Below are 13,190 nucleotides of genomic sequence, written 5' to 3'. Positions count from 1 at the left end.
AAGATACATGTTCTTTCTGCCTCACCCTGGATCTATTTGTTCCTTTAGATCCAAAGAGACTTTGACTCACCCTTTTGTTTTGCTATGTCATTTTTGTGGATCAGGAAGTTCTCTTCAAATTCACTTATTTCATATCATTTGTTTGTGTTTTTTGTGTGTTTTTTTTTTTTTTTAACAGAAAATTTGTTAAAAAAATAATACTGGAAGTCTTAGGAAGAATCAGTTTCTTTTTCAGTGTTCATTCCCTTCCTTTCTTTCTGGTTTCCAGATAAATGTATCAGTTGATGATAAATCTTAAGTGCAATCCTGAGTGGGAATCTCATATTATGGAAACATACTTTCAGCTCAACATATTCTTAGTTGAAATTCTTTGAAATTATGTTTAACATATTTTATAAGAAGATTATTTGAATTCAAGATAGGAGTTAATGAGATTAGAAAGTGGACTATTCTTATCCAACTGCATTGGATAGTAAGTCATAAATGGAAGTAAATAATATATATAAGTAACATGGGTGCATGCCTGATTTATATACTGTTTTTATAGCCTGTGTATGTATGGTATTTACCTAGCAAAAGAAGTAAAATCTTTAATGAACATTCTTGTCTGATCAGGTCTATTTAGTATCTGTTTTAATTAGTGTCTATTTGGATTTGCTGGCTTTTACAAGATGTAGTCATGGCACGTTGAGTTTCCTAACTTCTTGTAGCATTCTCTATTGTTGTCTCTCTCATGAGGTAGCAAAGTGACTGTATTCTCTTTACCACAATAAATAATGTATGTAAAATGAATCAAGTCCACTATAAGCTATGCGAAAAATTAGGGAGGAATTGTCAGGAGAGAATACTGTGGGTTAGGCAAGACAGTCATGTAGTTACTGGTAAGATCTGTGGGAGTTCAGCAGCTGAAGACCAGATGGGATAACATAGGATGACAATATCAGGTGTCTGTGTGTAGGAAACTGAAGTCCTAAATAAAACACATGTGGATTGGTCATGCTGAGGCTAAAGGGAGCTGGCTGTGGGGCAGTGATGATGAAGAATCATCTCTGACTCTGACCCATGAAGAGACATGGCTTACTGGAAAATGTTGCATGGGAGAGCTGCGTTGTATAGAGTTGGGTGCAGCTGTCTGGAGAAGTGTCAGGTTGAAGCAGAGCTAAGACCTCATGGTGCCAAGGTTTGGGTACCTCCCTATTGCTGGTCATGTGAATTGCAGAGTGGTGGGATATGTCTTCACCATGGAACTTGCTCCAGCTCACTTGAGCCCTGCTTCCTTCAGCAGAAGTGACCTGTTGGGATCAGCCAGCGAGGATGCATGATTCATGACACCTCATGCATGCATTAAAGCTATATGCCCTAGGCACTTCCACTGTGCTTCCACTGAGAGCAGAGTGGGGAGAGAGAATCACAGAATATCCTGAGTTGGAAGGGGCCTACAAGGACCATCAAATCCACACAAGACCACCCAAAAATCAGACCATGTCTCTGAGAGTGTTGTCCAAATGCTTCTTGAACTCTGACGGTCTATGTGCTGTGACCACTGCCCTGGGGAGCCTGTCCCAGTGCCCAACCACCCTCTGGGTGTAGAACCTTTCCCTAACCCCCAGCCTGACCCTTCCCTGTCCCAGCGCCATACTGTTCCCTCGGGTCCTGTCGCTGTCCCCAGAGAGCAGAGCTCAGCGCCTCCCCCTCCACTCCCCTCGTGATGGAGCTGCAGGCTGCCATGAGGCCTCCCCTCAGCCTGCTCTGCTCTGGGCTCAGCAAACCAAGGGACCTCAGCCACTCCCCCTGTCTTGCCCTGTAGACCCCTTACCATCTTTGTAGTCCTCTTTTGCATACCCTCTAATAGTTTTATGTCCTGTGGCACCCAGAACTGCACACAGTGCTCGAGGTGAGGCCACACCAGAGCAGAGTAGAGCGGGACAATCCCTTCCCTCAACCAGCTAGCAATGCTGTACTTGATGCACCCCAGAGTACTCTTGTCCCTTTGGGCTGCAAGGGTACACTGGTCACTGGACACTTCAACTTGCTGTTGACCAAAACCTGGCTGACAATAGACCTGCTGAGACTGATCTAGCCCTGCATCCCATTAGTAACTCAGTGAACTTCACTGGAATGGGATCTGTGGAAAATAGCGCAATAAGTACATGGTTTTAACCTCTGGCCTTCAGAACTGTATTTGCTTTATGATGCTTATATATATTCTTCTTCCATCTATGTTTTCCTTTTTTTTTTTTTTTTTTTTAAAACTTAGTTAAGGGTAAAATTACTTACCCTTTTTAAACCATTGAAAAAGAATACTATCATTTTAATAATTCCCTGCACAAATGTGTGGAAAGCAGAAGGTGAGAGCAGAAAGAAGAAACAAGCAGCGAACAGCGCAGCAGTATAGGTGAATCTGAAGCTGCTCTCATGAAAGAACTATTGTGTGCCTGCCAAAGCACCTTGCTGTCTCATAGATTTGAGGCTAAGAAAGGCCTTACAATTAAAGTGTCAGTTCTGGAATGAGGATCAAATTTAAATTCAAAGTACTTGGGACACTCCTGAACGTATTTTACCTTCCTGAATCTGGGGAAGTCAGATGACTAAGGCTTGAAACTTCATTGCTCAGTACTAAGGCCTGAGCCTTAAAGTCTGTGTTCCTCCCTAGTTTCCACTTGCAGTTAAAACTCTCTGCTGTGTTTGGTGGAAAAAAATACGAGGACTGAAATTTTAAGGGCAGAAGGGACTTTCAGTGATTTTCTGTACCAGTGTGTTTGTACTAATTGGGAAATTTTAAACACTTATTTCTACATTGGAGTCCATATATCTGGTTAAGCTAGAGTGTAGCTGGAAAACGTAAAAATTATTGACTTAAAGGCTTGCTGGCCAAGTGCACTCAATGTCAAGACCAGGGAACTGTATATTATGTTATGCAAATTATGCAAGTGACTAATTATTCCGTCTTTCAAAGATAAATTATATGGTTTGAAGCTAAATGAAGCTAAATTCATCTAACTTCATTTTCTATGTAATAGTTCTTGTCTTTGCTAAATCTAGCCAAGAGCTATCCAATATCTGTCCCCTATATGTATTTACAGTTTATGCTTAAGTAATTTTTTTTCTTTTTGTAGAACTGATAGTGTCTCTGTGTAAAGTTGTTCTCTAACCAGCTGTTCATCCATTTGGCTTTTTTATCTGCCTTTCAGATTATCAGCATCCTTTATATATCAAACTTAATTGAACATCATATTGAATAAGATTTTCATTAAGGTTGTTAATCCACTTTTCGTTTGATATTCTGTGTATCTGAAAATACATTTTGACTTTTAAATATTGTCCTTTTAACTCTGTTCAGATGATTATTCTCAGCAAACTTAAGTCCTTCACTGAATCAATGCTTTGCTTGTCCTATAATGACCTACATTCCTGATTTCAATAGTACTTTACATTCCATTATATGAAATGAGCTAGAGGTCCTACATAATTTCATTCTAACTGCCCTTGTTGCAGCTTTACACTGTACCCTTTATTTTCAGCAGGTTCTACAGAGTTTATCAGTTTTGTCTTGTATTTAGCTCCAGATCAATTGCAGGGAACTAAATTGCTTTTTCAGAGTCAAAATTTTGCAACCAGTCAGACAAACAGTGCTCCAAGTCTCCATGTTATACTTGACTACAGCTGCAATATCTGGTCCTGCTTTATGTTAGATAAACTAGACATTAAGAATTGACAAATGGTAGATACAGTATTGATAAATGTCATTGTTATTGTGAAGAGCCTAATGCTTTTTGATGTTGTTTTTTAGCTTCAGTGTCTGGATTTTGTAGCTGTGCTAGTGGTTGAAGATTTAGATCAGACTTTATTATGTAAGATGGAAACTGCAGGAATCCACCTAGTTCAGCCCAAACTTCTTTGATGTTTACCTCCACTAATAAAAATTTAGGATTCTAGCCAAGGCTAGAAGGTTGTTGAGAGATCCCAGTTTGAAACATTCAGAGTGTTGCAGTTTGAAAGTAGCTGAGAGATAAACCTCTGGGAACTAAGGAAAGCGTGTCCTGGGGGCAAACACCAAAAGGCAGCAGTTGCAGAAGGCGATAACTGTTTGGTCCCCATGCTGTTGGTTGTCTGAGAAAAATAGGACTTACCTAAAGTGCAAAGCAAAGCTGAATTTTAGGCAGGATAATGTTTGCATATGCCTTTTGTTTTTTTCTCTCTTATCCTCTCTGTTTGTTATGTTCCTATGGATAAATAAATAAAGTTCTGTGTTGAGCAAGCTGTTCTCTGTCACTACCTTTTCATACTGGTCATAACTCCCAGAGGGAAGTCTACGGAGGGGCCATTAAACAGCTGGACCTGCTGAGGACACCTGTAACCTGGTGACCCAGTCTAAGTGTGGGGGTGATTCACTGAATTTCTTCTGAGAGAAGTACAGTCTTCAGCCCTTCTTAGCAAGTGTAGGAGACTTGCTTGGAAGGGGTACCCACAGAGAGACTATAAAGCAGGTCACAGGTTCTTCAATACTCATGTTTGAAGCATGTATTCAGATGATAATTAACCGTGCCTTATTAATGGCTAATTTGTACAAGTTATTTTGTTATCTGTTGTTAGTTTATAAAATAATGTGTACATGCTACTTTAATGTGAAGCATAATTGCATCATATATATATATATATATATATACATGTATATTCACAGGTCAGCAGGTGGCTGGTAGTGGGGTGCTGAGATGGGTATATGAACACTGATTTGCAGTGTGACCAGAGAACTCAGAAGTGTCTGAGAAGTGGGGAAAAGAGCATGTTATATTACTTTTTATCTTCTAAAAAAATTATTATGATCACATGTTCTTCATTTTCAGAATGGAGAAGCAGGAAAAGAAACAGAAGAAGATAAAGATGCAAACAAGTCTGAGATAAGTGTAGTGTTTGAAATTGCTTTGAAGCGCAATATACCCGTCAGTTTTGAGGTATGTGTTCTACATGTACGTTTGCTTAGAAGGTATTAAAAAAACACTAACATTTAACACAGTTGAGAAGTTAGTTCTTTATGAATATAACAGTTAAATTCATGTAAGTTATAAATAGATAATTTTGGTAATGTATCAAACTCATAGAATCACAGAATGGTTTGGGTTGGAAGGGGCCTTAAAGATCATCTAATTCCAACCCTCTGCCATGGGCAGGGACACCTCCCAACAGATCAGGTTGCTCAAAGCCCCATCCAGCCTGGCCTTGAACACCTCCAGGGATGGGGCATCCACAGCTTCTCTGGGCAACCTGTGCCAGTGCCTACCACATAGTACAGAATTTCTTCTGAATATCTAATCTAAATGTACCTTTTTTGGTTTAAAAGCATTATTCCTTGTCCTATCCCTACACTTGCTAACAAAGAGTCCCTCCACAGCTTTCACATAGGCCCCCTTCAAATATTGGAAAATCACTATGAGGCCTCCCTAGTGCCTTCTATTCACCAGGTTGAACAACCACAACTCCCTCAGCCTGTCTTCACAGGAGAGGTGCTCCAGCCCTCTGATCATCTTTGTGACTCTCCTCTGGACTCGTTCTAGTAGGTCCATGTCCTTCTTGTGCTGAGGACCCCAGAAGTGAATGCAGGGCTCCAGGTGGAGTCTCACCAGAACAAAGTAGAGGGGAAGAATCACCTCCCTCAACCTTTGGCAATGCTTCTTTTAATGAAGCCCAGGATATGGTTGGCTTTCTGGGCTGCAAGCTCACATTGCTCTCTCATGTTGAGCTTCTCATCCATCAAAACCCTCAGATCCTTCTCATCAGGGCTGCTCCTAATCTATTCTCTCACCCTGTATTTGTGCTTGGGATTCCGCTGGCCCAGATGCAGGACCTTGCACTTGGCCTTGTTAAACCTCATGAGGTTTGCACAGGCCCAACTCTCAAGCCTGTCCAGGTCCCTCTGGATGGCATCCCTTCCCTCCAGTGTGTCCGTCGACTGCACCACACAGCTTGGTGTCATTGGAAAACTTGCTGAGGGTGCTCTTGATCTTGCTGTCGATGTCACTGACAAAGATGCTAAACAGCAGTGGTACCAATGCTGCCCCTGAGGAACACTGCTACTGATCTCCACCTGGACATTGAGCCGTTGTCTGCAACAACTTGAGCGTGACCATCCAGCCAATTCCTTAGCCATTGAGTGGTCCATCCATCAAATCTGTGTCTCTCCAATTTAGAGACAAGGATATTGTGTGAGACAGTATCAAATGCTTTGCACAAGTCCAGGTAGATAATGTCAAAATCTAAGATACTGACTTTTTATTATTAAATTAGGTGCTCTTTCAAAAGAATTATAACCCTAATATTTGGTTGGAAACCAGTGGATGGTAGAAAGACAGTTCAAGTATCTGTTTTATAATGCTAAACATTCGAATTAGTGGCCATGCTCAATCTGACTTGAAATAATCTTCAAAATAGAGTCAGACAATCTTTGTGTAAGCATTCATACAGTACAAAAGTTCCCATTAAGATACTTTGCATGTGATGCTCTGTTTTCAGAAAATCAAGACTATCTTTTTATCTTCTACACTGTTTGATTCCTTATCTGTCTCTACTTAAGCCTTTATCTATGAATCTGCCTCTGACACCTTTGTTTACCTTAAGTAACAAAGAATATTTGGAATAGCTCCAATGCAATCAATGAACTGGCTGGGAGAGTGAGTGATCGCAACAGCAGAATTTTTCCGATGAGAAAGTTCTTACACAAACTAGTTGTAAAAATCTGATGTTATTGTGTTAGGAACCACCAGACTTCCAATCTATTTTTATTTATTTATTTAATTAATGCAGAAAAAGCTGATGTAAGTGGTATGTTAAAATTGTTGGCTTTTACTTTTCTGCGTATTGTTGTGCATGTATACTGAGTAACTATGAAAAGGACATGGGTAGTGCCTATACTGGTGATGGTTGTTTTCTCCAGTCATTTTTCCGTTTGAAGTATATGCACATATTTGCATACCAAAAAATAAATAATGGTGTGGCATCTCGTACAGTGTGCTTTATACAATTTACTGCTGTGTTTGGCCCATATCCATGGGTTGGCCAATGTCAGATGAGCTATTTGGACCTTCTGAGAAATCTGTCAGAAGGGAGGTAAGTGAGCCAAAGATACTGACTGTTGATTTTGACCAAGGAATTCCTTGGTTTAACAAATGGATTTGTGCTTTATGTATATGGTCTATAATTGCAATAAATACCATATAAACTAACTAGAATATTAAGAAAGTAAAATCTTGAAGGGTAAAACTGAGGTGTCTGGGGTGTTGGTGTATCAATTTGCAGCTATGTGGAAAGAATGCAATTCCTGTGTAAGATCAGACAAAATGGAAATCCATGCCTGTGTTTCAAAAAGGAAGGTTGTAATTAATGTTTCAGTTTTCACATAAGTCATTTTCTACCTTAAGTATTTAAAAGTATTTGGAATAGTTCCATACAAGTCAGTATACTAAAATACAGCGAGGTGAATGGTCATGGATCAAAGAATAGCTTGGATGTTGGAATGGAAAGAGGGGTAGTGCTTTGAATATGCTCTTAACTTCATTCCTGTGATTTAGCTTGTTTAAGGGAGAGCATTTAGTAAGGAGAGAATGAAGGCAGAGATGCTCAGTATGGGAAAAGTCTAATGTGTCCCTTGCCAAAGAATGTTAACAACGTTGAAAAAGACGTTTTCTTGCTCTCCTGACAAGTTTTGTGTTATTTCCTGCCTTTAAATCTAAGTGTAGGTGACATTTTAAAATAGAGTTTTGATTTAACTTGGTACTGGCTTATATTTCAATAAATCTGCTAAGCAATTATGGGTAATCCCCAGGATCTGATGTTTCTAATAGGATTTTATTTACAAATGGCTTTGTGTTATTCCAGGCAGGCATCAAAGCTTTCTCTAGCATTTTTTTTGTGCGATAGCTATAAAGTGATCTGCCTTTTCTTCATGAAGCTTTAGCAAATGTTCCAACAGTGCTGTGTTATGCAACCAAGTAATGGTCATAAAGATATGTAAAGCTCTATGTAAACACATTCTCAGAATTGCATAAGGGGTGCAAAACAAGGAGAGCATGCAGAACCCAGTGGTTTTCTTTTTTTTTTCAGTGTGAATATGAACGTTGAACCAGTGCATGGTTTCATTTCAGCTGTTCTGCCACAAGGAGTTATGCACTCATTCTGTTCATCCTGTTTTGTATAATATGGATAGTTTTAATTGTCTTGGAGCTTTAGGAAGAATTTTAAGGAATTTCTATCTATTAATTCAATAACTAAAATAAAAGTTCTGAAAAACAACAAGCTTTATGCCATACCGACCATAGGTGTATCTTTACTTAACCTTTATTTATCAACTTACCATTCAAAATACAGCTTTCAAAGCATATGTGGGACTCTTGATGAACAATTTTTAAGAGGGATACAAAACTGTTTTCTGTAGGAATTGTTATAATAGCTCTGAGATGCTCATTCTTATTATTATTTCCTCCTTGGAAACAGTCTGAATTCTTGCCTCTTTGGTTCTCTTGCAACATAAATGTTTTTTTCTTTCCAAACTTGCCAGTAATGAGTTAGGTGAGTCTAGAAGACATAACTGAGGTCAACAGCTTAAGGTGTTAGAACAGCTACATAGAAATGATACAGTACTCATATCAGGCATTAGATGCCTTGGGATGTTTTGGGTTGCTGTTTTATTTTCAGTATTTTTCTTTGGATTTGGATTTGAAAAATAAACTATTTTCATTCTCAGTTTCATTCTTGGAATCAGAAGTGAGGGGGTGCAGTGACTGAACAGACAAATTTTGTGCCCTATCATCCCCTTCCAATGCTCTGCTGGGAAAAAGAGGGGAAGTTTGTTGCGTGCCAGTCTGATCGCAGTGAGGCAGAGGCTTATTATTTTGAGCCAGGAATGGAGCAAACTGCTGACTCTGAAAGGCTGAGCCAGTTCTCAACATTTTGCACCCATCTGGCATCTGGCCTCCTGGGCATGAAGGCTTTCAGACTGGATGATAGACGTACTGAGTAGTTCTCCTTCTCCTGTTTTAGTAAACCATCCAGGATTTTTTAGTTTAAACTGGGAAAATCTGGCATGTCAGCCCACACAAGCACATGGAGATACATTGATATTTTCTAAATAACCGTGGATGTAGGTGACATGTTTTTGTTGACCCATTCTTTGTCTTTTCTGTTATTTTTTTAATGTCTGTTTAATCTTGTCACTGTCTTTTGAATTTTCTACCTGTAGCCTCCTTAATAATTGAAGCAGCATTGCTCTTTCATTGAAATCATACTGCTGTTTTTCATTTGTCAGCATGATTCATTAAATTGAGCCAAATTCACTCTTGATGTAACTTGACCTTAGATGTGTTTTGGCCCCATGTGTTTTCTCTTGCTAGAGTTATTCTTTAAATCAGTGGAACAGAAAAGAAAAGTGTATTGAACTGTCACCCTTAATCAAATTCTCAACTTTAAATTAGCCATGATTTGATCCATAGGTCATATCTTTCAACTGAGGAAATGGTTTAATGTACTAATGCATATAGTGTTCTTGGATAGCAAAAGCTGAATTTCTTTTAAGTGTTTTGTGTGCCAAGGCTTATAGAACAACTGTTTGAAATCATATGGAATAAAAAGATCTAAAATCTGGGCTTAACCAAAAATGTTGTTAGGTAAATATTTTTTTTGCTAAATTACCAATTTTGGATGTTTAGCTGGATCCAGATCCTATCCAAATCCTATGAGGTTCATTCCTTTGACAATACAGACTTTTCTTTTTTTCTTGTACTCACTAACAAAGAAACAGTTTTGAATGTTTTCCAGCCTATTATTTACCTTGTGTCACATACCTAAAAGTTTAAAAGATGAAAATCATGCCGACATACATTAGTTTTATATTAAGAAATATATTTTCATATATATGTTTTAATGTATATGAAAATACAGTTGGGTTTTGTATTAAAATTCTTTTTCATATATATATTTGCATGCATTTATATATATGAGAAAACTTATATAAAAGTAATATTTAAGGAACCCAGCAATTATGTTTCTTAAGCAAGTTATTTTGTCCTTTTTCATCTGGTCAGTATACGCATTGTTGTATATTTTATTAATGCACTGTATTGCATATAAGTAGAAACACCTATATACTGGTATTAGTAAGACCACAAAAAGATTAAGGACCCTAGTGATGTTAATTCAGCCCTGCTTTTTTACAGCCAACGTGTTGTAATACTTGGGTAGCCCTGTGCACCAACTGATTAAGGTTACACCTTTAGGACAAAGAGGGAAGCAGCGTGCTGAAGGCATTTAGCACAGGTACAAAGCCCTCGTGTGCCTGCAGGTGGGAAATCCTGGCACTGGGCTCATCACAGCTCTGGTGCGGGCTGTGCAGCATCCCCTGGCTGAAGCTGCCACAAAAGCACAGCCGCCTTCTCATGTGGCGAAATGCTAGTGGGCAACTTTCAAGTGAGGTAATCTTGAAAACACTTCTGAAATTATTACCTTGAATCTTAGAGTGGGAACACTCCGAGACTGCAACGTAAAAATCCCATGCTGGCACAGATGCCGTCTTGTTCTGGGAAAATGCGGACAAAGTTGTCTGTTAATTTTCATTTTGTGTCTTTTTATTGATATATGCTCTGATAATTGTATTTGCTGGGTGAAATTGCCACAAAAGAGAGCTTAAAAAAGAAATACAAGCCTAAAGAGACCTCATTACAGTATAACAGCAAAACTAAATAATGCAAGGGACGTGACCTTGATAAAAAGAACTTTAATACAAAACATGTTGTAATAATATTAAGGTTGAAGGTTTCAACCCATTAAAAAAACAGTTATTGCACCAAGAAGGCCCTAGCACCTTTACGTCCATTTCCTTCTGCTCAAGAATTACACTTTTTCAATGAATGATTTGATGTTGCTGCACCTCCTGAAAAAGTATGCATTTGTATTGATTTTGAAGACAACGAAACGAGGTGCCTGTCAGATGCTCTAATCTCTCCTTATAAACATTACATGCAACAAAGATTAAATTAGGTAGCTGTTTCCGCCCATCAAACAAAGTAGCTGAACCTTTTCCCAGATGAAGTCTCTAATTCCTGATAGACATTATCCAGACCAATAAATGTTGCATACATGAATATATGGTTATCTTAGCACGTGCAGTACTGTGATTTGTTGGGTAACTACATTCTAAAAGTATAACCGCCTCAAAGGAGACTTGCATGTGTGCAAAAGTGAAAACAGAAAAAATGTAGTGGAGGGTGCACCATTCAGAACATCTCAGTTTTATTTTTTTCATATTATTGCAACTTTTAGTAGAGGATGAGTACTTCAAATGGGTTTTCTCACTGTCTTTCATCCTTGTTATGTTTAGAAAGGGATGAATGAATGAAAGATTTCAAAACTGATTGTTTTTTTTTGTGAGTTGTGGTGGTTCTCTTGATTTTTCTTTCCTGTACTGTTGGGAGGGGCAGCTGAGAGTTGTGGAGACGATGCTACGGCAGCCTTGCAAATGTGCATGGTATCTGTCTGAGCTATGTGGCAAGGTAAGAGTTGAGAGCAGGCAACACTGTTTGCAGCTGGGACATAAAATATCCTAATAAAAAATACAGGCCTGTAAGATGGAAGTTTGGGACCATGCATGAACAACCTAGATTTCAATGATAACAAAAAAAAATAATGAACAGATTAAAGTGATGTCATATAAACATAGTTTTGAATATGTTGTATGGATAGGTTGTATGGACTATAGCAAAGCCTAGTGGACCTTCATGAATTAAAATTCTTCACTATGTGAAGCACCTTGCAAGGAGAAAACAGTAGCCTTGGTTTAAATATCTGTTATTGCCATGTACTGTGTTACTGATGTATAAAACATTTTGAAAATGTAGGTCTACTGTATTTTCTGTGAAGCACTGAATATGATAGTTAAATTTGCGCTATCTAATCAGTGTTAATTTTCTATCCTCAAACCTGGTACTGCAATTAACACTTGTCCAGATTTTATGAAAACCTATTCAGTTGCCTTCAGTTACCAGAAAGAATGCACTGGTAGTAAGTACATTGCAGAGATATAAACATTGTTATGTTCTTATAGGGTGATTTGTCTCCATTTATTTTTGTTTAAAAGGTGATTAAAGAAAGTGGACCTCCTCACATGAAGAGCTTTGTTACACGAGTTACAGTAGGTGAATTCACTGCAGAAGGAGAAGGGAACAGTAAGAAACTCTCCAAGAAACGTGCTGCAATGTCTGTCCTACAAGAACTAAAGAAGCTTCCTCCTCTTCCTGTTATTGAAAAGCCAAAACTTTACTTTAAAAAACGTCCGAAAACAATATTAAAGGTATGTGTCTGCCCCTGTCAGAGCTAAGAATATTTGCTTAGAAAGTAGCAGTTACTCAGATTTAAAGCCAGTAAAGACTTGCTTGCTATTTTCTGTCAATATAGTTACCTGCTTGTGCTAATACACCTGTATTTTTTAAAAAATTCTTACAGCGCTGTGAAATTATCTGACATAATGGCTTGTAAGGTGCTGTCCCTTAAGAACCCAGCTCACATCACTGACATCAGCAGAAGTTTGTTCAAATGTAGTAGAGGATAGAACCCTCCGAGCAGTTCTGTACAGTCGTGTAGATTTTAAGCATCATCTTCTTTGAGAGGCCTTATTGGAATATATGATTTCTCCCTTCTCTTTCTCCCCTCCTCAGTTTGAAGAATATGAAATAGTAGTTATCTGGGAAAATGTTGCACAGTCCAGCTTCCTCCTCTCATGGAGCTGGATTTGGGAGTTTTCTGAGCTCAGCTTCAATCAGTTGTAGTTCTTGAAACATTTAGGAAAAAAAAAAAGCAAAACACAAGAGTTTGTTCACATCTCAGCCTTGTGTGTCACTTGTCAAGCTCTGAAGGAAAATAATTTCTTTGTTTCATGTGGCTGTATTAAGGTTAGTATTTGTTCTTCAGCTCAAAAAAAATAAAATTGCAGACCAGCCCACAGAGGACTTGTGGACCTTGAAACATCTCTCCATTAAAATATATGCTGTCTCAGAGGATGTTAATATGCCTCTTGCTGCACTGATGAGGCTTTGTTCAGAAGCTTTGAATTCTTCTGAGCTCAAGTTTCTTAAATGATGCTTTTACTCTTGGTGGCAGTAGATTTATTACCACTTCTAGAATTCAGTCAATCTGCAGTGACTAGCCCTGGT

The 13,190-nt window shown here is 38.5% G+C and overlaps 1 protein-coding gene across 2 annotated transcripts in view; it reads left to right on the top strand.

Moving 5' to 3' along the window:
• STAU2 (staufen double-stranded RNA binding protein 2) overlaps nt 1–13,190 on the top strand; it is a 166,796-nt gene that overhangs the window by 49,166 nt on the left and 104,440 nt on the right. For both annotated transcript variants that reach the window (XM_084511024.1, XM_084511023.1), the window contains exons 7-8: nt 4,845–4,952; nt 12,119–12,331. In XM_084511024.1, the coding sequence (XP_084367150.1) occupies nt 4,845–4,952; nt 12,119–12,331 (321 nt within the window). The remainder of the gene's footprint in view (nt 1–4,844; nt 4,953–12,118; nt 12,332–13,190) is intronic.

The sequence above is a fragment of the Aythya ferina genome (assembly GCF_964211825.1).
Source record: "Aythya ferina genome assembly, chromosome: 2".
Lineage (NCBI taxonomy): Eukaryota > Metazoa > Chordata > Aves > Anseriformes > Anatidae > Aythya > Aythya ferina.
The sequence above is the reverse complement of the archived record's forward strand: the minus strand, read 5'-3'. Positions and strand labels throughout refer to the sequence as shown.